We start from the raw sequence: 26046 nt of genomic DNA on the forward strand, positions 1-26046 counted from the left end.
CACACACAGTGGCACTTCCTACAACACCATATTATGGGTAAAATTCATGAATTGTCATCACATTCCCTGGGATAGGAGTGGTTATACAAATCGTTCTCGGAAGTCATTAATATCCTTAGCATATGTGTCACACATGCGTGGTGTTTCCTGGTGGTTGCACTGAGGAAGGCTCCTCTTCTTCCTCGGGGGTCTTTCTGATGAAGGTCAGTAGTCTTTATCACAATGCACTTTTCACCTTTCTTTCTGGAGCATGCGCAGTCCTTTGTGGAATGATTCAGCAGTTTCTGTGTTGGTTTCAAGGAAATTAATTGTTCCTCTAATCTTGACAAGATTAAAGTGAATCCTGCTTCTTAGGTTTTGTAATTAACATTTGCTGTCTCTTAATAGTTAACTCTGCTTACATGAGTTAACTATTGATCAACCCATTTCTCATGACCTCCCTGAAACAGAGGCTACAGTTCTTCTTTTAATATGTTTATATTGCTATAAACCCAGTATCTGCACATGGCTCAGCCTTGGAAGAATGACAGAAAACAAGGACAATGTTAGTGACATAAAATATAGGAACAGAATACACAGAACTAGTGGCTAAAAATTCACATGCAGTTCTAGGCACAAAATCTTCTCTGGCATCTTATCGAAACAGACATTTAAAAGTTTGTTCCTGCAATTTCCAACACTCCTGTAATTCCAGGAGCAGTTAAAACCATTAGAATGTGTATATAAACGAAAGTATGTAGAGATCTAGGAGATTAGGTCCACGTCAGACTTTTGTTTTATTCAGAGGTTTGGCTTCCTGCCCTCTGTTCAGGCAATAAATTGGCTGTAACAGAGCTGCTTCTAGCATTCTGTTCAGTAGAAGTATCTCAGCAGAGACAAAAACACACACAAACTAAGGTAAGAAAGAGTGGAAGATTACAGCAGGGTTAAATAATTTAAGATAATATTATCAGAATGTTTGTTGAGATTCTATGAGATAGCAATTTTTTCAGTTGTCTTTAAAGTTTTCTTTAAAAATCTCTTCATCTATTTTATGTGTATTTTTGTGTATTCCTCTGCCTAGTTTAGATGATAGATTTTGTAAAATCTTATTTGAGAGAGACTATAACCTCATTTTTTATTAGCTATAGGATGCCAAAGATTCTTTTTAATCAAGTGTTAAATTGGAGCAAACTTGGAGGAGTTTGTTACTATCTTTGCTAGCAGACTAACAGCTGCAACCCAACACACTCAACAAAAACAGTTCTGACCCTGTAAGGATCTTAGGCATATCTTGTTATGAATTTATCAATACCATATGAGATAATATTTGGGACATACCACCATATGAATGAACTTCAAAATTTTAAATGTTGTTTTCATGTACTGAATTTAGTTTTATGATCACATGTGTTTTGGGGTTAAATGAAAGCGAGAGTGAAGGCTAAGAACAAACAATATCACTAAGGGGGCAAGAGAGGCTATGTAACAGATTTTCTTTTCTGTCTTCATATCAAGGAATTCATATAATCTATGTAGTACAAAAAAATTACAAATTTCCTCTGCTTTTAGTGTGATCTTGTTGTCATTGGCCGTAAACATACTCACTAGTCTCTGATTTCAGCAGTTTAAAGAGCTTTAATTCCCTTCTTCTTAGCTTAGATGCGAAATGAAATGAATCAGATCCAAGTTTCCAAAACAGTGGTTGACATGTCTGCAGCCCAGAACAATATCCAGATCTTCCTAGTCCTCTTCAATGTATACATTACAGAAGAGAGAAAAGGAAGAAATAGGTATGAAAGACCTTAAGATACAGAAATCAACATAGGGAGATATACACAGCGTAAAAAACTATGACAAAGAATGAAAAACATGGGCTTGGGCAACATCTATATAAGAACATGTCATGACAGGAAAGGTCTATTGAAGTGGGAGTATTTTTATGTCACTCAGTCTTAAGGAATATATGAGGCATTTCAAGGTGTGAAAGCTTCTGTTATTTATTGTAGGGAGTTTTATTGTTCTGGAGAGCCAATAGAAGAGAAGTTCCACCATAGACTTTTCTATTTTCTACTTGTTTAAACAAGACAAAATAATTAAACTTTAGCACTGTCCTTCAGAACATCACTTGTCCATCATTCATCATAGAAAGTTTCTTAAGAATTTATCCACTGCCTAAATATATTTCTGAAAATATCTTTGACCTGTTCTGCCCTCTTCAGGAATCCTTCAGTCCTGACTTGTGAACATTCTCCTTTTCTTACAGCTGTGAGTGTAAGTAATGCAGGTGCAAGACTCTAAACATAGATAAAAATCAGGAATTGGGATCTTCAGAACTTCTGATCAAGAGCAGCCAAACTAGCATTACACTTGTTTTCAGTAGGAATCTTGAGTAAGTGATTGTCTGTTCTTGAGCCTCATAGACGTAGCAAAGTCTGAACGCTTTGTTAATGAACACCGACAGACTTACATCTCTCAAGATTCACAAGGTGGTATTACTGTCCAAACACACCACAGAGCCCGATTCAGGTAGAAGTTTCCAGAGACCAGGTTCCAGTTAGGGCACAAAGAATGTTTTCTTTTGTTTAGAATGCTCAGTGATAAAGCAGTTTCAGCAATATGAGGAAGACCCAGCCCTTTCTTTCTACCTCTGACTACAAGTTATCAGATACTCAAAATCCAAGACCTATTTACTAGGAAGAGCAACCCCATACAGTAAGTGTTTCACTTTCCAGTGTCCTAATTGAATGTTGTTAGAACTAGAGTTGAAGAGAGTGAATAAGAGCCTTAGTTATCCCTTTTAGTCTATTAACAAGAGAATTGACAGGGACAGAAGTCTTTCATTTCATGTAAAAATTTAATATGAAGTTTTGTATCAGGGAAGTGAACCAAATCAGAAAACAGAACTGCCCTACCCTTCCTTGGGTGAATTCACAAGCCATTACACTTGTGTCAGAGCCATGATCTCTCTGGCCTAACAGATATTTAGTTAGTCCATGCAAAGCTGCACGGGGCTAAAATTGTACCCACGTTCACTTGGTTCATTCACCAGGATACCAAACAGAATTGAAGCTCCTTGTTTTCTTTGGTCTGCACTTGTTATAAAGACTTGTCATAAACAGGTGACTTCAGGAGAGCATGTAGACTTCAGAACTTCAGTTTCCCTTTCTTCAAACCGGAGTAAGGTCTTTAGCTTTTCTGAAATGCAGTGATTTAACTTGCAACTTCAGGATATCTTGATAGCTGCCTGTGTGGTTTCACCATCAAAGTAGTTAATATTTTTAGACATCAACCTCTCCTCCAGATATCTAACCTTACTGATATCTCTTAATAATTATAATATATTCCTCAAATTTCCAAATTCCAGTCCTCAAGATTTCCTGAACCTTGGTTTAAGATTGCAATATACTGCATATACCTCTGAGAGTCAGATTATGTTTTGTTCAAGTTAGCATCATTTTCAATCACTTATGAATACTTTGACAATTATCTTAGACTGAATTCACAAAATGAATGTGATTTTTCAATTCAGTTAGCAAAATGTAGCTAACTTCCTATGATTGACAAACATAAAGAAATTGAAGTCACAAACACTGCTTATGTTTTATCTAAGGGGAAGTCTTTCAAAATATATTCTTTCAACACAACTGTGTTATCCATGTTAGCATGCGTCTTAGTGGAAGTTTAGAACAGTTAACTGATTTGCCATCACTGGAAACACACTGTTCTTGCTTTGCAAGTCAAAGGCTTGGGTCATGCAAGCAGTCAAACATTTATTGAGTTTATCTGCTTCCATTAACTGTCATCTATCAAAATTATATTTGAAAATTTGTTTCTCAATGGAAACATAAAGTCCTGTGAAAAATTCTAACTCCTACTTTAGGACTGGAAAAGGAAGTCAACTGATGTCATCATCATCAGTATTTCTTGAGTGCCTCTGCAATGCTGCTCCGCTCAGGCCGTGAAAAACCATATCAAATGCCTCTCCATGGAAGCCAGTCTGTGGAGAAGCAATTACTGCTTACAAATATGAAAACAGCTCCTGGAAAGCCAGGTAACTCTTACCTGAGTGACAGGTATGTCTGTAATCTTGAAGAGAATATTCCAATCCAAGGTAAAATCCAATGAAATTAAGCATGTGGAACAATTTTTCTGTAATGCTGTCAAAAATAAAAATATTTGGTGAAAACAAGACCCCAAAAGCTACCTTTAAAATAACCACAATAACAATACTCCTTAAAATACTGACATTAGATTTTTCTCACCACCATGTTCAGGCCAGTAGTTCCTTATGTACAAATGTACCTCCCTGGGAAAGAGTGAATGATATAAGCAGACCTGCCAAAAATTTTAGTTTGGGTGCTGCACTAGTTCTTGTAATTCTAGTTATAAGTAGAATTCTTACACTATAACTTCTACAATACACAATTTTTAAAAGGTTTGCTGTATTGATTATTGTAGCTGTTGCCCTGTTGCTTTTTTAGAATAACCCATCATTTTTTTCTGGAAGCCTGATCACCAGTTGCCTTTGAAGAGAAAACCTTTGTCCAACCATAAATTAGCTAGGCATGTAATCAAAGGTCCAACACAGAACTTGTCAGACGTGCCACTTCTGGAGGATGTGACTCAGGTTGTCAGAATGTGCATCATCCTTCTCTTTGATTGCAAGTGCAGAGTTTCTGCTCAGCCTAAACAGGCTGGAAAGAAAACTTCTTGGAAACAACATAATTTTTTCAAAATACTTGCTTAAATACAGATGTTCCAGATGAGGTATCTCTATATAAAATAAGCAACAAAGTTTTTGGTGAAGTCAGACATTCCTAAAACATTATGCCACTGCTGGTGCATTCTGTGTATCCTGTTGTTTTGCTTGCCTAATTATTCTGGCAAAGACAGAATTTTTTGTCTTGGAGCATACCCTGAAGCTGTGTGTGATCTCAGAAATGTCTGAACTGGATTTGAAAGTATCAAACGTCTTCCAGTAAAACGATGTTCAGCTGAACATAATCAAAATTGTGCCTTAAAGTGTTATTCTGTAGGTGTCTGACATCCAAGTATCTGGATATCCAGAACAGCACAGTTGTGTTCAGGAGTGAAAGGGAACAATTTCCCTCCTGGCAGCTTTCAGCTAGAAAGACCTGGGGTTCTTTTGTTTTATTTTCAGTAAGAGATGTCTGATCCCCCAAATAAATGCTGCTGGTTTAGGTAGCTGTATGCACTCTGACCTAAAAGTCCTGTTTATACCCAGATCCAATTTTCAAAATGCATAATTGGGAAACGGGCAAGTACTTACCTATGAAATACAGGAAACTAGTCTATAAACGGTAGGCTGCAGAGAAACATTCCCTACTTTACCTCTTCTTTTCTTCATAATGAAGCTTACAACTTTATTTTTCACATCTCTCCATTCAAAGACTTCTGTGAACAGCCTTGCTTTGGCTCAGGCTTCCCACAGAGCTCCATTGGCTACTCTAAGTCTACTCATTCACCAGCCAACTGCAAATGTGGACCCACTCTCCCATGTTCAAACTCATCCTGTCCCTGTTAGTCTTTAGTCTTTTTCAACACAGCTATCTGCACGTTGCCCACCATCCCTCTTTTTACGCTACCCTCAGGCTCTTGGTTTGGAAGCTGTTTTGTCAAACTCAAGTTTTCACATGTTATCTCTCTGAAAGTTTGAGATACATATTTTCTGTTCACTGGCATAACCTTCTAAGCAAAGAAATACTTATTTTCCTTCTTCACACTGACATCAAGCTCCCAAAACAGCTGCTTGAGCCCACTGTGAAACTTCTCGTACATGTTGGCTATATTGCTCACAGTTCAAATATACATAGATTATCAAGTTAAGATTAAGAAACCGCACTTAATCTTTTTCTAATGAAATGTTGCCATTTTTCTGTTGACAGTAAAATTAATTACAACTCATTTTTTATTAGTGTTTAGCCTGCGAGAAACAGTGAAATGTTACATACTAACTGAAGACTCAAAACCAGTGCATTTTGACATAGATGAAGATGGTCATCATGAAATATCTACCAAGGATTCACAATCCCATGAAGGTAGTGTTCTTTATGTACCAAAACTCGCCAACTGTATGTATAGTACTCAGGACATTTTAAAATGTACTATTATGTACATTTTATTATGTAATGTGTCCAGCCCTGGGACCCTCACTCCAGGAAAGACATGGAGGTGCTGGTGCATGTCTAGAGAAGGGCAACACAGCTGGTGAAGGGTCTGTAGCACAAGTCCTTTGAGGAGCAGCTGAGGGAGCTGGGGTTGTTTAGCCTGGAGGAAAAGAGGCTCAGGTGTGACCTTATCACTCTCTTCAACTGCCTGAAAGGAGGGTGTAGCCAGGTGGGGGTCAGTTTCTTCTCCCAGGTAGCAAGAGACAGGATGAGGGGAAATGGCCTCAGGTTGTGCCAGGGGCGCTTTAGATTAGATATTAGGAAAAATTTCTCTACTGAAAGTGCTGCCAAACTCCGGAACAGGCTGCCCAAGGAAGTGGTTGAGTCGCCACCCCTGTAGGGATTTAGGTGTGTGGATGTGGTGATTAGGAACATGGTGTACTTGGCAGTGTCAGATTAGTGGTTGGATTCAATGATCATAAGGGTATTTTCCAACCTAAATGATTCTATGATCCTATTCTCTGTAGACATTACTTTATACTGGATCTGAATGAATATTGATAATGATAAAAGAAAATTTTTATCCTGATTTACAGCGGGTACATAATATACATAAATGACAAGATTATATTGTTCATGCTCATTTGACTTAGCAGGAAGTCCAGACTAAAGAGAGAGAAAAGAAAGATAATCCTCAAGAACAAGTGCAAAATAGAGAAAATTAGAGCATAATTTAGAATTTATGGGGTTATTTTATTTTTCATGGAACTCTTTTGTCTCAAATGGGGTTTCTCTATTTGACACCAAGGATGTTATCACAGCTATCATCATGCGAACACTTGTTAGAGGATGTAATGTTGGTAGAGAAGAGATAAATAATATCAAATGCAGTTATTCTAGAATGATGCAATTATTCTAGAATGGTACAATTTCCAAGATTTGAAACTAGGGAAAAAACCCAATAAAACATATTTTTGACAAAACCAGAGGAGAAAGTTGAAATCTTTAAGTTAGCTATTGAATTACTAAAACTTTTAGTCTATTAAATTGTGAATAATAACAGCTGCACTGATAGGGTACTTAAGTGTGCTTTATGTATTTTTCAGTATCTTTTTCTTGATAACTCCATAGAATTTTGAACTCACTCAGACAATTAGTATTGTTATTTTATGAACAGAACCAAAACCTGTATAGGTATACAATGGAAGCAGTTTGTGAACAGATACATAGTCTGACAAGCCTGATGTAGAAGATAGTGATATTCCTAGAACACAAAAATAAAAAAAGGAAATTCTGTGTAATGTTATTGTGCACACAAGCACCACAGACATATATATTCATGATACAGTTAAGACAACATAATATTACGTACCAGCTGTAACCAGGATGTTTGTGATTTTGACCTGAAGTGGGTGATGTTTTCCCCAGCTGACTGGCTGTGTGATTCAGGCTGTAGAAAAGCCAGAAACCACCTGCTACCTCCTGTTACCTCCCAATCTCGTACATTTCGTATTAAGGTCCTCACTTTCACTGCCAAGGCACTTCAGGCTCCTCTTTAACAGCACACTAGGCTTTACATCGGGTCACCAACCTCTTGTTTCTCAGGTGCATTCTCTGTAGCAAAAGATATTTAAGCAATCAATATGCTTTTTAGACTCAGACTTCACAGTACCTGTTCACAAGTCTAACTGTACAGCCCTCCAGGGTTAAATGAATTCAGAAACCCTCAAGAAAAGAAATCTGATGTCTGTTGCTATTATACACTCCTTCTCAGATTATGTTTCAAAACAATTCTTTAAATAATTTGTATTATTTTTAAATTTGAGGAATGTAGCTCTCTAATTCCACGTATTTGTTAAATACATTCTATTTTAGATATTGCGTGGTTAAGCGTGTTCACAAGGAATGAAGCAGCAGTTACTGATAAGCCTCTTGTGGGATTAAAAGGTATCATTTCTTTGTTAGGGTCTGGTTTTGAAAATACATTTGAGAGTAGGAAATGAAGGTAGTAGTATTTTACACATAGACTTGACATTAGAAGTAACATGTTGTACCAGGTTTTTCACTTAGCTCACGTTACTGGACAGCTCTAGAAATAAAAGAGCCTTTCTGTGTTCCGTAAGAAGAAATCTTCTAAGTTACAAAATTTGCAAATTAGGAGTAGTGGCTTGGACTGAACACAAATGCATATAATGAAATACATTGCGTGCAAACTAGAACATACAATTTGTTTTGTAGAAAAGTGTGGGTGTTCTATTACTGGCATATGAGTCTTAACTAGCAAAGACCTGTTTTAGCAGGACAGGAAAACCAAAAAGAAGTGAATATGAGGAAAGAGGAGGCACACTTTTGGAACTTTCATATTGCACATATAAGAAATGGTTGAGAAAATCAAAGATATATCAGTTCAGGTATTACAGTGGAAGAAAAACGCACTCGAATTCCAGCCATTGAGGGCTCCTGTAACCGATGAGAACAAATATCCATCTGGTCCAGTACTGCACCTTGAAGAAGGGCCAAATGAGGATTTCTAGGGAACAGTACAAAAATACTGATATCCTCCCAAATACCAAAGCTTTGCATTTCAGGGATATCCCAAGCAAGAAGTTATTTAATTTATTTAATGTCAAGACATTTTATTTGCATGAATTTTAAAATTTCCCCTTAGACACTGGTGAGGTTTTAGTGACTAGAGAGATGAGGTAATTCATTCACAAGCCATCAGAGATTGGAAGCATCACGTATGCAATCATGGAAAGGTTCCTTACTTTCATTGCCATTCACTGGCTGTGTGATAGACCACTTGTCATGTCTTTCAGAGGCGATAGAGAAAGTTAGGCTCCTTTGGACTTACTTAGACTAAACATATGCAAGCAAGTCACAATAAAAGCTATTGATGGAGAAAGCCAAGGATAGTTAGGATACAAGTCATGTTGATAGATGTCCCTGGTCAACAGGATGGACTCCTGCATACCTTTTTTGTTATCACCCTTTCTTCCAAATGAGAACACTCTTGACTTGGATAAGAAGTTTCTCTTGCCTGTTATGTGTCTCTTTAAATGCCCCAACTGAAATTGGACAATTGCAGCTGAGACAATCTAAGGTGATGTTACAAAAAGTAATAAAAATGACAGAATTGTAGACCTAGTCTATTGTATCTATCTGAATACCCATGTAAACTGAGTAAAGCACACTCAGTTTAGCCTAGAGAGTTTTTTCTCAATTTTTGACAAGAATTTTAATGCTATTTTCATGCTATAGCTATCTCAGAAAATTTGCTTCAGAAGAATAATACAAAAGCATTACAGTCAAGGAAAGTTAAGGCAATTAAAATCAGGGCCAAGAGCAGCTAAAATTAGTCAGGTGGGATTAATATGGTCTGCTAATTCTGAATATACTTCAGAGGCTAGAAAATGCCTTTGGTAATATATAAAAAAACCCCAAAGTCCTTAACTACAGCTGTTAATGCATAAAAATCTAACATCTTTAAAATTTGTATTCAGTTGCTGCAGTGGTAAACATATAGATCAACTGCCACTTTCTTTTATATTTTTTGCATTAAATGGTACACTTGAGATACTTCTAAAAGCACAAGTGCTATTATTTGAAATAAGTCTGAAAGTCAGTCAGATAGGTATAGCATCACTGAGTAGTCATTAATGTAATGGGTTTTGCCCGGTAATGTTCTTGTGTGCTGTATCCGCTGGCCAAGGGTACCTTTGTTTACTTTTCGCTGAGGCCTTGAAGTACCAGAAAGTAGCAACGAACATTGTCAGTTTATCAGGCTGAAGAATGTCCCATATGATTGATATTGTCTTACTTCCTGCAGCTGAAAAAAACGGTATTAGCTCAAAAATTTAATTAATCCAATGCATTCACAATTATGATAGTAGGAGGATTTTGATCTAGAAACATACAGAAAATAAAAGGGAAAAAAATTCTACATTTTCCATAGTGACATATACATAGTCAAGTAAATACCATAAACATGCTTATTACACATATGTGTTATCTATCTATTGCATATGCCTTTGTGGTTCATATGACATATATTGATGTATAACTGATATTTCACACATTGAATATAAAAGTAGAGAAATAAAATGTATATTTGGTAAATTTAAAGCCTCACAGAGGCATAGGCTTTAAACACTTTAGACAAGAGAATGGTATCAAAAGTGATTTTATTTATTTCCATTTCTATGCCGATAAACGAATGTTTTCTCTTTGTAGTGTATTCAGCTCTGCTTCATTTAGTAAAGTAATATATTATTACAGTATTCTCCTCTGTGTAAAACAGATTCAAAAAATTTGGTGATCCTCACACAGAGATCAAAGCTTAATGAATTTGTTCTGTTGTGCAAGGGTAAGAAGCATCTGTCTCTGAAGGTAAGAAGTCATTTATTTTCTTTATAACATGTGGGTGCTCTTCCTTGCTATAGGACAATTTCCCCCACAGACCTTTTCAAATTCATTTTACTTACCACCTTCCACATTTCATAACTTCCAAGTACATCCCTTTATTCTGTCTTGGGAAATACTCAGAGAAGGTTATTGCAAAAATTTTTGGGTTGGGTAGTTGACTACTATGACTAGAAGACAGTCAGGGATGTTGGGGTCCAGTCTCTGCGGAGGAAGAGGGAGCTTCTTAGCCAGAACACATACAGGAAAATAAGAGGGGAGTAAACAGCAGGAATCTTGCCTTGGAAAGAGATGAGTTTAAATGGAAATTATTTTCTTCCAATGAACCCACATTACAAGATAAGGAATGTGATGAAAAGAAAACACAGCTGAACATCCTGTTTCAAGCATTTACTGGTGTCTAAGCATCCTCATTTTCTCCAGTCCTGTGAAGGTTTGTTTCTGATAGGAAGAGAAGGCAAGGATAGTTTTCCCTAGTGAGGGATTATAACCATTGTTAAAATCTGTCTGAGGAAGAGTGCTGTGTTGTAGTTTACCCTCTTTAGAGGAAAGGTTCAAGAAGCTCTGTTTACACAGGTATGTTGAGATAAAGAATGACAGTTCATCTAATGTCAGCCATGCATGATGGTGTAAAACATCAGATGCTTCCTCAAAAAGTCTTGGATGTTTTTCATTTGTTTTTAACTTACAAACAACTATAAAATCTATTACCTGAATTTTTCTAGGGAAATGTATGGTGTAATATTACCGCAGGCCTAGGCCCTAGGGTATATCACCGTGTCCTGCAGCCATAGGGAGGAGGAGGAGGAGAAGATCCACAGGCAGGAATTGTGCAGCAAGATTGATTGATTGAATTATTTTACAAACTCTTTTATAGACTTTTTTCTTCATAGCCTAATTGGACAAAGGACCAGCCACCCCTTGGGGTGATTGGCTAAAATCCTAAAACATCCATTGTCAAAATATTTTTCTACTATACCATAAACAAGACTTTTCAAGGTTGCAGGTGGCTTGGTTGTTCACATACTCTGCTACCTCTTCTGTGAGAGAGAAAAGTCTCTCACAGGCTTAGAAAACAGCAAGAAAATCCTTGCTAGCAGCATTTTTGTATCTACAGTGTAAGATGCATACATCATATTTATAGCCTATTACTCACAGAGAGGGATTTTCCTTTCTGTCCCTAAAACAGCAACTATTTAAAAAGGATTTTTCTGGTTCAGAGGTTACTTTTTCATAAATTAGTTGTTTGAAGGGTGTTCCAGCAAATCAGGAGAAGAACTGAGTGTGTTGAGCCCTAATGGATTTTACTTTCCAATGGGCTATTTTAAGATTCCTGGTCATACCAGATTATGTTTCTTGACATAATTGAAAGCCGTTCTTATCTGAAGATGAGGTAAGACATACTTGGTGTCTACCAAATATGTGAAAACCTTGGAATGATCACAGACCTTTCTTTTTCCAGCACAATACAAATAATTTCCCTAATCTCAACAGGAATTCTGGTATGGAACACGACAAGGCTTCTTATCTGGAACAAAGTTTTGGTATCCTGGTACAATATGGTTTGATCAGGGCTGCATTTCTAAATAGAATCTGGGCAAGTGTGAAGGACTGCCTTGAGTGTTTGCTTTCAACCCAATTCATTTTGCTTTGCAAATGGTAAAGGAGGAATATAGTAATAGAAGTTTTTCGAGAACTTATCAATTTATTTATTTTGCATAATTTGAATGCAATAATTAATGAACTTCAAAAAATAGTTTTCTTTAGAATTAATGCCACATTTGAAGGGTTTAAAAAGCAAAATATGAAGAAAAAATTACCAAATTAAATTACAAAGTTAACCAATCTGTGTGGTTGTAAACACAGGTCTTAAAAGCATCCTGTTCAGAGCCAGATTATCCTTCAATGGAGAGATGCAATATGAAAACCTGCAACCATGAAGATCCTGACTTTAAACAGGTATACAATCATGATCAAACAAATAAAAACCTGTGTGTGAGACTGGGTATGCAAACATAGGTGTGTAAAAAGAGCTGCTAAATTCATCCTGTTACTCATTAAGTGACAAATTGCTTACTTTTCTTTCAACTGATCTTTTGAATTTTCCTCAGAAAAAGGAAAATAAGGCATTTTCCCTTGACTTGTATTTATGAGAACATCCTTCAATCTCCAGGCAAAATATTTGACTTTCAGTTAAAACATGAAAGGTAGATATGTTTCTTGTATTATTATGCTTATACAAAATGGAGGGAGATACAAAGTAGATTTCATCCAATACAAATTCTTAGGCAAGACCTTGAAAATCTGGATGAGTGTATTAGCAGATCTAGAAGGATCAGATCGCAAAAGTTATGGCATTTTAAGAACTAATGAATCCATCAGCCATAAACTTCTGGGAAATAATAAAGTCCTGTCTTATTTTCAGACTGATTTTCTTATCGTCAGATGATTATAAAACAGGAGTGATGCATTGTGGACAGAAATACAGATAGCTGGGTCGTTTCTTAACATGTTTTTGTGACAAAAGCTTGGTTTTGTTGGCTCTTCTCTAGATAGAAATGATAAAACATAGTACGCACATGAAGGAAATTATTTGCTCTTTAGGATACCTTACCTAGACATGTAAGGTTTAGACCTTAAAACTGAGAGAAAATGCAAAACTAAGGAAATGTAACTAATAATAATTTCTATAAGGGTTGTAGCCCTGTGGGTTTATTATTCGACTGAAAAGACAATCTTTCCAATTTCAATAGGCAAAATTAGAGCTATTTGGGCTCAGATAGTTTCAGAACTTCATAATAGGGACTGTGAAACCATGAAAGCCTGAAATTTACAGCCTAAATTTTCTAAAATTTCTAATCTTTCTCCTAAACCAGAAATTATTGAATTACCAATTCTGGGAAATTGAAGTCTCTCTGAAATTTTTTTCGAAAGGTATGAGCTACACTACTAGTAATTAATGAATAAATCTCCTGAATTCTGGGCCTGGAAAATCTAAGTGGGTCCTTCAGTTTAAGTTCTGCTGATTACTCATCTGCCACTAATATTCCTTGGCTCCATACAGAAGGAGAAAGCTACAAAACTTAGGAAAATTACGAGGCAACTTCTAGTCCCCTCCTTGTATGCTGTAAACTATCACAGTCATATTGATTCTTGCAAATTATATTTCATACACTCTTTTATTTCAAGCACTTTGTTTTTAAGATAAAAATACATGTCTTTTCTGTGGAGCTGTTCACAAAGAAAGACTTGGTGTCTTTATGCCTTCAAGTTTTGGGGGAACATCTGAAAGAGCTGTAACAGTTGCCTGTAGAGACATATTTATCACTTTGGGTTTTTAAATATAGTTAAAATGAAAAATTCTTTCTGAGAACCCATTCCTTTCCTAACAAAATCTGGTCATCATGGTTTCTTGCTGATACCCTGAAATAGAAGAAAAAATGTTACTTGTTTGTATGAGCAGAAATCAGAAGCCTGCACTTGAATCACATCTGGTGGGAGAAAGAGGCAAAATCATACGCAACTCTGAATCATGAGATTCTTAATAAACCTTCTAAAATGAGTGTACTGGTCAGTAAATATTTTCTGGTGTGATGAATAAAGCCTGCATTGTCCTTAGGATGAGAAAGTGTGGGAGTAGTACACTGAGATGGAGAAATATTTCTCATGGATAATGACAATGCTATGCAAGGCTGGAATGTGATATTTAATCTGCTAGCTTTGAATAGTTAATTGCAAGGCTGGAATGTGATATTTAATCTGCTAGCTTTGAATAGTTAATCTTAAAGACAGTAATTTTCCTGGTTTTTATTTGAAGACTGCCAGTAGAATTATCAGAAATGTGAGAATCTGTGGACCCTGTTGTTATACCAGGAAGAGTTGCATACAGTGTTGTAAACATTCATTTCTGTAACCAAGGCTATAGAAATACGGTTCACAATCACTATTAATTGAAACATCTTTTATTAAATTGAATAAAAATATTAATTAGGTTGTTATAACAATAAAATAATTTTTTAAATTTACAGCAAGTAATACTCTACAATAACATCAGATTCTGATTGGGGATTAAGTCAGAAAGGTAACACAGGTGACAACCAATATGTATTGCAATGCTGTTGTGGTAAGAATGGAAAACTGCACAGTAGACACAACTACGGTCACACACAGTTCACACAGTGGCAGCATCCCAGCCAGAGCAGCAGTAGAGAAGCCAACCCCAGCAATTCACTCAGGAGCATTTACTTACAACTGTGATTATTCTAGCTCTATAATAGAGCACGCTTTTCATAATTAATAATATCATTGAAGCAAATGCAGTTAACTGTGGGGTATGCCCAGCCCCTGCCCTGGAGGGATGTCTTCTGAGATAAGGAGATTTCGCAGTCGCCCAGCAGGACTCCCTGGAAAGACAACCACTTCTTTAGTCACAGCGAGAAAAGACAGACCCACAATCCTTTAGGAGACCCTGTGCAGATCCTTTGTAACCCACTGGCCTTTACCCATCCCCTGTATCCCTATAAAAGCTGCCCTCTGCCCCTGCAAGACAGAGCTGTCGTCCCTGGCTTTCCCCATCGCTGGAGTACAGATAATAAAGCTACCTGGTGTGGAACCAGCCACACGAGCCTCTTGTCTCTCTCAGGTCTGGCTTGGCCTGGAGGCTGCCCTGCAGAGCTGAGCTGGAATCATGAGCTGACAATCACTAAAGAGCTGACAGCCTCTGCACGGGCCCTCCTGCCAGCAGCTGAGGGAAGACACTGGGCCTCAGGAAGGTGATTCCTTTCGGGACCATCTCTCTGGACTGGTCACCTCTTCCTGGGTCAGAGTTACTGACCCCATCTCCAGCTGTAATAGTTAACCACACAACAGGATGAACTAAGAGCTGCAGAACAGTATTTCCCTTTAGATCCTGCACTGAAAAGGTTTTCCCAGTTCCCCCACCCCTACGAATATTTCTCCTGGTTGGCAAGAGAGATCTCATTTTACCATTTTCATTAATTATATGTAAATTTTTACTACTCTTCTTTTTCACTCTTCCAGAAGTGCAGGAATTAGTGAGTATATACTGGTTATCAAAGAAGTACATATCATCTTCAGTATGTATCTCTAGTATCTCACTTCAGTGTAATTTCTGTTCCTGTTCAACCATAATATTTTACTATTCTTGACCTATTACTACCCTCAGACTTTTGCAGATGTATTCTTTACTCTCTCAGCTTTTCTTAAGTACTAGTAGCACTCAGTTTTCGCTCAGTTTCAGATCTTCACGAATTAACACATTTGCTTAAAAGATGACCAAAAGATAGAATTCAACAATTTGAATCACTGGATCTGGCTGCTTCTCTTCAAGTTGTTGTTCCTTGCTGGATAATGCAAGGTTATTAGGTGATTGTATCTGGACAGCATTTTCCCAAAATTTTGACTGGAATACCCCAGCCTGGATGGACTGGAATGTGAAGGACTGCAGCTGTAAAAGTCCTATAAAGAGCTGTAAGAGTTTTTATTCTGTAGTCCTCTCTATTTTACTGAATAGCTTAATGAACCTAAATACGAGAGAGATTACACCAGAGGCTATGCAGTCATGAAAGACCTTATTAAGAGACTTACTCTTTACTCCAGTTAAGTAGGCCAAAATAAACTCTAAACAGGTAAAATCTGGCATGAAAGGCCCACTAAGATGTCCTTGTTCAGAAGTTTTGACCTTGTAAGTAGTGACAATGTCATGTTTACTGTGCTTGGCAGCAGGTTGTGGGGACACAGTCCTTTTTGGCACCCAGCATGCAGCTAGAGGGGTTTTCTTTTTTGGCTCTGAAAGTTGATTCATCTATTGAAAAGCCAAGGAGTGATCAGCAAACCTCACTCACCCTTCAGTAGTCATGTATGGCCAGTGTGGAAGACTGATGGAGGGTGGAAGTGGACTGTTCTGGGCTGAACAAAGTCACGTCACCATTGATGGCTGCTGTATCAGAGATCCTATACCTTTAGTATGAAAGGAGTCAAAGGTGGCAGAGTGAATGCTACAGCTGATTATGCCAAAGCATTTTTCTTGATCCCCTTGGCAGCAGTGTGCAGGCCAAAGTTTACTTTCAGTGGAGTGATGTCCAATACACCTGGAGCTGACTGACCCAGGGCTGGAAGCACAGTCCTACCATTTGTCAGAACAGGACCAGCTGTGGTAAAAAAAAGCACTGAGGGGTGCTGACTCCAGTCAGCATCCAAACCCCTGCCCCAGATATTCACTGAGACCCACTCCCTGCCAGTGGACAGGGGAGAGAATGGCAAGAGCAAAAGTAAGAAAACTTTTGAGTCAAGAAAAAACTCAAAAGCAAAACATATGTAGGTCAGAAAAACCATCACAAGTGATGCAAAAGTACTTAGTCATTTCCTCCCATAAGCGACCAATGCCCAGCCAGTCTCTGAGCAGTAGCCTTCTTGGAAGCAAACACCCATTCCCTCAGCCCCACATTCTCCTTCCTCTACACCAGGCTTTATGACTGGCCATGATGTTACATGGCATAGAGTATCCCTTTGGCTACTCTGGGACAGCTGTCCCAGCTGTGTTCCAGCCTCTTGCCCATCCCAGCCTATTCACTGAGGCTGAGTGGGCAGAAAGAGAAACGAGTGATGTTGTGCATGCACTGCACAACAGCCAAAATTTTTACTGGCGTGTCATCAACCCTGTTTTAGCCACAAACCACATAATTAATTTGTAATACCTTCCAAAGTCCATAACTTCTCTGATGTAATTGGGATGGCAGCTCAGTTTTACTAGTTTGCGTATCATCATTGTATGACTCGTGTCTCTTTGATCACGTGCTCATTTCCTTGCTTCATCTGAGGCAAAATGTAGATTGCAGTGTAGCCTATGCTCCTTTGTGTAATGTGTCAACACAAGATACTCTGTTTCAGCTGGCCTTCAAATCCATTCCTTTTTATCTTCTAGTTTCTTCCTAGTTTAGAGTGCAGCACTTTAACCAAGCTTGGAGTAATGCTCATTGTGCCATATTCAATCTGACTTTATATAACGTTGAGTCTATTTATTTTAAAACTTGTATACTACTCTCTCACATCTCTTTCTGTAGTTCCCATCACTGACATGTTTTTCTTTAGCCTGTGAAGACAATATTTGTAGCATTTTTCTGACATGAGCATATGTATTCTATTTCAAATGCATTGTGAATCACCTGTGGGACATGAATAAAGGTGTAATTTTTGTCATTAAATATGAAACCTAAGCTGTATATTGGTTCTTCATTTAATGCAATGGAAAACAAATTATCAGATTTTAACTAAAAATCAGTAGCTTTTTTCTTGGAATTTGCAAATTATCTTGACTGCTACTGTAGAAGCTGTCCTGAGGAGGACCTTATTCTGACACTAGTCCACTACATTCTCCAAGTTTCCTCATCATCCTTCCTTACAGGTCATAATAGAAAATTTCCTCTGCCATGATTTCTTGCAAAACATTTTGTTCTTCAATGACCTGCTCCACCTCCCAGCCCTGATGGTGTTTCATTATGCTTCTAGTTGGAGTTCCTCTTTCTTCTTACATAATGTCATTCATCAAATCATTTTCCTCTTATAGTTTTCCATCTAATTTTCCATCATTTCATGCAGGTACAGCAGGTATTTTAAATTTCTGGATCTCAATCTGCTTTTGCAAGCATGTAATTTTTGCTTTCCATTTACAAGAGCCCATTGGATTCTCCCTTGTTCTAGCATGAATTTCTGCATTATACGTATGAATCTCCTTGCTTCTGCAGGTTTTCTTTCAGCAAACATTCTTATTCCATTTATGTTTACTTTTTACCATTCCTAGTCCCTAGAAGGTATTTCATTCCCAAAGACAAATTTTCTTCAACTTTCTTAATAGTACTTTTAAAAACAGACTAACTGTTGGATTGAAGCTCCTGATACACTGTTGTTACATTGGCTTGATCAGGACAGAATGTTTTAGCTGCTTCCCATTACAGCTTTGCTGATAATAGAAGGTGTGTCCTCAAGTTTCTTTCAGGGTACTCTGCAATAACTGCAGGATATTTTCTTTCCATCCCCTGTTGTCATATGGGCTGAAAGAACACATTGCTCCTTCCATGGAAAGGTTGTTATTGACAATGCTGTAATCTCAGGCATAGATGGTACCTTTAAATGTGCTCCTGCTTTTCCCTCAAGCATTCAGTTTTCTTTTAGAGGTCCCCTTAAGCTATGATAATACACCAGACTGGTCAGAGTTATAGAACTGTCTCATGGGTAGGATGAGAGCGTTCAAAGAGGTCACTTAGAAGGAAAGTTTAAATAGTTTGATTATGATACGTTCACTCTTTCCCAAAAGATACTATAAATTCCCTGCTCTCTGACAGGAGTTTGAGGAAACACAAATCTCAACCTTCTATTAGTTAATATCTTACTATTAGGAGCAGATAACTGTTCACACAGTATTCTCAGTGCACGCAGGCAGGAGCAGGGACTCACACCCACACTCCAGAGGGTTCCAAGCAGCTGTGCACAGTCACACCCAGGGGCCCCAGTTTCAGGAGCTGTGTTCACATACACTGCCCTGTAATCTTCATCCAGCTGTAGCAGCTGCTGCCCCCTTGGATGTGGTGTGGATTACACGACCCGTGGTAGGTGCTGGAGGTGTGCTGGAGACCACTGGCAGGTTCAGCAGCCCTTTGGTGCATCAAGCTTATTGGTTTCTGCAGATTTCAGCACATACTCTTCCTCTCTCCGGCATGAGGTGTTCTTGTAACTACTTCTCCATCCCCACCCTGAGGTGCCTAGTGAGCCCAAATACATACATACATAGACACACACACACACACACACACACACACACACACACACACACACAAAGGAGCTCATTAGACAATAGCTATTGCTCCAGAGATGGATCTTAAAAAAAAAGTGCATTGGAAACTAGAGATGTACAGAAAAGCCATAGGTAACAGAACAGTTTTTTAAGAGTAATTTCTTCTGTAACAATCTAATTTTACTTCAAAAGAGGCAAGAAAGCTGCGGATTGACATTTTATTGCTAGTGGCAGTTGACAGGGTAGGCCAATAGTAAGAAAATAACCAGATGAAAAACCTAAGTTATTGTCATGACACTGGGGAAACTGTGCTGGTGTTTTTGTGAAGCAAAGGAATGCATCTGTTAGTCTGGTATTACTCAGTCCTTTGAGGGAGATGGGTATTATTTATTCATAGTTATCACAGAATTTATCCCAAAATGATTAGCTGTTGTCTAAGGTTTATTTAAAAATTGGTATATATGAGTCACTAGGGAAAAGCATAAGAAGCATAAAATACAACAAGCCAACAACATCCATGATTTTTGTCACATTTAGCATTATAGAAAGGCATTAGAAATATAACGTGTTCTTTACTTTGTGTGTTTTCATAGCTGAGTGAAGATAATAACTTTTTCATCATGCATTACCAAGGAGATTCAGTGCAGTTCCAATGCTATGAAGATACAAGTTACTATCTGTGTGTGAACGACGACTCACTTGATATTCGCAAGCTGGAAAACAAAGAACCCAAGGAGGACAAAAAGTTTCACTTCAGGGTGTCATATTTACAAGAAAAGTAACTTGTCTATCTTTCAGTGGCCTAAGTGCCCATACAGCTCCTAAGAAGAGGAGGAAGTTTGAAATCAACTAATTTCTGTTTGAGCTAAATTCTTGCATTTTCATGATTTCTAAGTCACCAACATCCTTCATTTCTGTGCTTTCAGTAGCAAAAGACGAAGGCTAAATTTGAAAAACATATGAACTGATCAGTCTCTGTGTCTTACCTACACAATTATGTTTTTAAGGAAACAAAATATTCTGGTATGGGAAAATATACAGGGGATATTTCAAGGATGGCAACAATAATGAACATATTTGAATATGATCATAAAATGTGCAGTTAATTCTCCATGTGGTAACATTTTACTTTTTAAAAATGTCTCTTATAAGCTCACCTGAATTTGACAAGAAAACATTTAGAAGTTGTTAAACTCATATGTGCATATTCTGACTGACTGACTTAAGAAAGAGGTAGAAAAGGTGTCTTGGGTCTATCTGAGCATAAGGGAAGATGCTGAAAGTTAGAAGATCTCTCTGCATCTGTAGCTAGCTCCAAGTCAGTCCATATACTCCATTAGGCAATTTCAGCATCTGTCCAGCGTGGCAGCTTTCTAAGAAAATACACAGAGCATCAGATGCAAAATGTGCAGGCAGAGGGAGGGAGTCACATTGAACTGACGGGTCATAAGAGATGCCTGTGAACACAGCAGAAAATTGCTCTGACATACTGGCTTCCACTTCTGAGTCATACAGGGAAATACAATCACATGTTCTTTGAAAAGCAGCATGCAGAACAACATCAGAAAAAACAAGAATGTTCAAAATTACTGGATAAAATAAGCACTAGGTGCTTATGTGGGGTACACTGGAGGAGACATAAGAGTACCTACCTTGAACAGCAGGGTCTGTCAGTGTCAAATGGAAGATGTTGACACTTAAATGTCCATAGACCATACTCTGCAAAGCATAACACATTTGAAATACTTGAGAAAACAACAAAAAAGTTATCAGGATCACTAGGTGTTAGAGATCTGGTTCTTCACTGCTGTACGTGGAATTCCACTGTGATTTAGTGGCAATTTCTGTGATGCAAGTCATTTGAGACTGTATGAGTACAAACGATAGACGTGATGCACCTATGCCAAGAGTCGCAGCAAAACAGCCTACGAGATAACACAACACTTACAAGAACTGTCCTGTGTAAATATAATAAACAATGCACACCTGAAATAGGAATCCTAACCTCAGTCAGTCGCACCAATGAACATTGCAATAAGGCAATTTTCTGCTGTAGACTTAACTACAAAAGTCTATGAGATCTTAAAAGATTTCATGGCTTGCTTGTTGTATTCTTCAAACCGGGAAAATCATTATGTTTATTATAATGTGGATTGAAGAGAGCTTTTAAGTATTTTATACATAATACTTACAACTTCTGGACCTGCCAAGAATTGATGAAAGTTAGTGTGAAGAAAAAAAACCCCAAACTCTAGATACTAATTTCAGCATTTTTTACACTAGAATCAAGTTATTTTAGCACTACCTAAGATCTTGCACAAAAAAAAGATTCAGTCATGTAGTAGGTACATTAATTTCACTATGTGATACACCAGTATTTTATAGTCATGCATTTATTATTGGTAGTGTAATCATCTCACTAAATTACAGAACGCGCTAGATGGCAAATTGATGAAAAGATGACAAGACACCATAAAGCTTGTACAAAGCACATTAATGAAATCAGCATTGCTGATCTCACCACAAAAGTATCATTTACCTCAGTTAAATTTGAATCTGTTTTATAGTTAAAATTTAAATTATGGTTATATGGAGAATTTTGTACTTTTACCATCTACCATCTTAATTTTTTTAACAATTCAAGGAAAAAAAGCCCTTATGGAAAACAGCAGTGGCAATTTTGTAAAATTTCAGATTTGATATCTAAGATAGTAACATGATTTTACTTATTTTCTCATAAAACAAAATAAAATCAGACATCTTTTTAACTCTAAATGTACACAGTAAAGCAAGTTACAAAATTCTCTATCCTAATCTTTTCTGGAGTCTTATTTTGATCATAAAATACCTTCAAACTGACATTTTCCAATTCCCACTAATATAAGTGTCTAGTGAGTGGCAGATAAACTTTTATTATGTGAGGTGGAAATCATACAGAAATTTTATTTTAAAATAGAAAAGGAAAGCCCATTAGTCTTTTAGAAAAATATAGTTTCTAACACTTTACAATTAAAAAAATCCAATCTAACATTTGAATATGAAATTTAATTACTCTTTTGCTGTCAAAACCAACAATGATATTCTTTAGCTTTTATTTAGCAGATGTGATTAATAAATAATAATATCGATGTTTTTCTCTTGTATTTCTGCCCTTCTAAAGCTGTGCCTTAAAGAAAGTACTGCATTTTTTTTTTCTGTAGACCAATGGAATGCAAGTATTTTTCATATATAACTTCTAGTATATTGACCATATTTGTGACTTTCTACAATAAAATCTGTGAGAAGAACAACAACAGCTGTAAAGTAGGTGATCCTTCTCTATGTTACACAGTATCTTCATTATAGGGAGGCAACAGAACTAGAAACTGGAGTTGGAAATTGTCAGTCTACTGTATGTCTCTACAGTCTACACAAAATATTACAATCTTGGGTTGGTGCGATTGCAATACTGCTAAAACTTGTAAGTAATCCAAATTATGCTGTTTCAGTTAAGGATCTTCAGTAACACAACACTTCAGTAGATGGACTCATTTATGCCTCTTCCCTGGTGTTAAGTTCTCACTTTGCAGTCACTCACAATCTGGTGTCAAGGTTCTTTTTTCTTAAATAGGATGTTGTGGTCAGGGTGCCATTACAGTAAACACAACACACGTATATCTTGTAATTCCCAGCTGATTTAAACAGAAGAGTACTCTGCCTTGAGTGTTACTACTTTTATGCATACACAGCATGAATTTTGAAGATGTGTATAAACAGACATTATTTTAAGTGTCATTTTGGTTTTGATTCTGCTTGTTCATAATTTGTCTAACCAATAGTTTGTGTGCTTTAAATGCGACTCCTCATATTCCCTGTTTATACAAAGAGACTGCAGAGAAGATGATTCTCTACTAGCCCTCCGTTCATTGCTTCTGGCAAATTACATGGGCTAGCTGGTCACCAGAAGGAAGAAACAGCAGCTGCTGTTGTACAGTTCCTTGAAGTCGTCCGTCTCTAGCACCATCTCGTGGTCTGTTGTAAACTGCTATCCACACTTCATTACACCAGCAAGCTATAGCAAGTTCTCATTAGCTGAAAGAAAAATAAGTATTTCTTTTTCCAAACCTTGCTATTAATTTCCAGATGACATAAAGCCTAGCTTTCCTGTGTCTGGAATGACTAAAGGGTGCAGACAAGCAACTCAAGGAAAGAAAATTTTCCCCTCTATTTGGCATTTTCAAGGCTATGCCTGCATGTGATGGTGTGCCCTCACTTCCCCATTTCTGCTTGAGCAACGGCCACCAGTGATGTTTGTGGTGCATCTGACTGATAGATACAACAGTTCAGGGCCACTAACCTTGGTGTCCGCAGAGTTGTTCTCACATGTTTTCACTCTGCTCTTCTCTTGCTGATACTGAAACTGTGCAACAATTTTTTGGTTTTATTTCTTCTTAAATCTGTTATCACAGAGGCATTTATCACCATTTCTAATCGGCCCAGCCTTGGCCAGATGCATGTGAGTCTTTGGAGACACCAGGGACTGGCTCTGCTGGGCATGGAAGAAGCTTCAAGCAGCTTCTCACAGAAGCCAGCCCTGTACTCCACACTTACACACACACACACACACATCCTTCCCCCACTACCAAAACCAGGCCATGCAAATCCAATACAGTTGTTGAAACTGGAGTTTACAGTGTAACCTGGATACACCACAAACCTCAGTTCTTGCATTAGATGAAAAGAGCTCTAAGATTGGTTACGGATGGTCAGATGGATTTCCAGGTCAGTCACGAATTAGCCAAAAAAGTGATGATGCTCATCACAAGCAATGAGTAATATGTTAGCATTCCACCTGCTTGAACAGCAGAGCTGACTACATGATTTCTGGAGGTCTCTTCCAACCTCAGTTACTCTATGATAACTGCTATGATAACTGGTGATTCTATTCTGTAAGAGGAATTTATGCCAGGAAAACTTGAAGCTTCTGGGAGAACCCTCAAGGACACAGAAATGGGGTATAAATACTTTGGGTGAGAATAAAACATTTGTTCATATAAAATTTTCCTTTCAGGACACTGAGATAAATCCTCAAATATCAACCTTGAGCAATCTCTTTGTTGGTAGATTATGTTACTGTAAAAGTTCTACAATGTCTTCATTCCGTGTCCAGTGTTTTCAGTACTATCTACTTTTTTTAGAGGTAACTGAAACATTCATTCTGACAACAGTGGTTTAACTGTCTGTATTCAAACTATAAATTTAGCCCCCTAACTCTCATTGTATTCATACATATACACCTTTCCAAGGTATAATAGGATATGTATCATGCTCCAAACATACTGATTGAGTGAAAATCCATACTTACTCCTCATGCTAGAATTGTAAATAAACAAGATGGTTGAAGATGTGGTATTGTAAAAAGTGACATACCCTGCAATAGCACTCACAGTTCCCTAATAAATTCTGAATCAGTTTCATAAAATAAAGATAGAGACAAAGTTCATTGTGTACATTTTAAATAAACTACAGACAGAAAAATTACTTAACCAATACCAGGCAAATCTATAATTCTAACTTACGATTTCCAGATTCCTACATGCATTCCTCTGGTCTCTTTCTAATGCATAATTGAAGATCCATGGTACGTCTGAAATTCATGTGCATTCTCACAGGTAAACAACAAGGTTCTAACAGATTCTCCATATCTATCAGAGAATAAGCACTTTAGAGGATGAATTCCAAAGCAAAGCAAAGTGTTTTGCAAATGTTCGTCGATCAGGATTGATTTTGACCTTTTAGCTGATTTTTTCAAAGCTGAAATAAAGTAATTTTGTATTGTTTTTATTCTAATGAAACATAACAAGTCCATCGCTCAGTGAGAGGAAGAGTTTACACAGGGGGCATACAGAGAAAGAGGGTTACAGGCTTCTCATGGCAATTAGAACCTGCTGATGTGTTCAAGGACATGACACAATTTTCCTTAAAAAACCATAAAAAAGAATTGGTTTGTTATAAAACAGCTAGTTGATTACTGTACTTTGTCTTATTACACATACTTAATCATGGTTTTGCTTTTATTTTAGCATTTAAGTTATATATAATTGTCTTAAGCCTGTTATAGCAATTTCTAATAGGTGGCAAAGATCTGAAAAATTATTTGAACTTTACATAGCTTTCCTCTTGATTAGTCAAAACACATATAAGGCTCTGATAGCTTTGAAATTACAATTTAGAAATACAGATACACCATATCCTTACTATAAACCTTCTGCAAATCTAAGTGACAGTATATTTAGCTTTGCATCAAAGGGTATACCTCTTGGGTTTCAGTCCTGTAGTCTTCATGGCAGGGATATGGTATTTTTATGGGCAAACAAATGTTATAACTATGTTCTGTTTTGTCTTTTAGTCCTGTTCAATTTCTGAAAGCACTATTTTAATTCATGATGATGAACTCTTTTTATTTACAGCCTAAGATTAATCTCTATATATTTGTCAGAATTTTTCAGCTTCCATTTGGCAATACCCTAAACCTAGTAATATGACTTGAAATTAACTTTCAAATTTAATTTCATAGGGCCAGGAATTTACCATGGATTGCTGAGTTATGAACTACCTGTGTAAATAGAGAACAACCATGAAAATGAAAGGAATCAGCTGAGCAACAAATTCTGGTTGTGAAATTAGAGACAAAATAGACATTCAGTTTCTAGTTGTATAGCCCAG

General features: G+C 37.3%; 1 protein-coding gene across 2 annotated transcripts; it reads left to right on the forward strand.

The window, feature by feature from the left end:
• Positions 1 to 813: 813 nt before the first annotated feature.
• Positions 814 to 24819, forward strand: LOC138103629 (uncharacterized). Of its 2 annotated transcripts, XM_069002070.1 has the most exons (7): positions 814 to 897; positions 3863 to 4033; positions 5919 to 6041; positions 7986 to 8057; positions 10411 to 10499; positions 12399 to 12491; positions 19935 to 24819. In XM_069002070.1, exons 2-7 carry the CDS (start codon positions 3922 to 3924, stop codon positions 20121 to 20123), a joined length of 678 nt encoding a protein of 225 aa, XP_068858171.1. In that variant the 5' UTR covers positions 814 to 897; positions 3863 to 3921; the 3' UTR covers positions 20124 to 24819. The 2 variants fall into 2 exon arrangements, with proteins under 2 accessions (XP_068858171.1, XP_068858172.1); XM_069002071.1 differs by lacking the exon at positions 7986 to 8057.
• The last annotated feature ends 1227 nt before the right edge of the window (positions 24820 to 26046 follow it).

This window comes from Aphelocoma coerulescens (assembly GCF_041296385.1).
Source record: "Aphelocoma coerulescens isolate FSJ_1873_10779 chromosome Z unlocalized genomic scaffold, UR_Acoe_1.0 ChrZ, whole genome shotgun sequence".
Taxonomy (NCBI): Eukaryota; Metazoa; Chordata; class Aves; order Passeriformes; family Corvidae; genus Aphelocoma; species Aphelocoma coerulescens.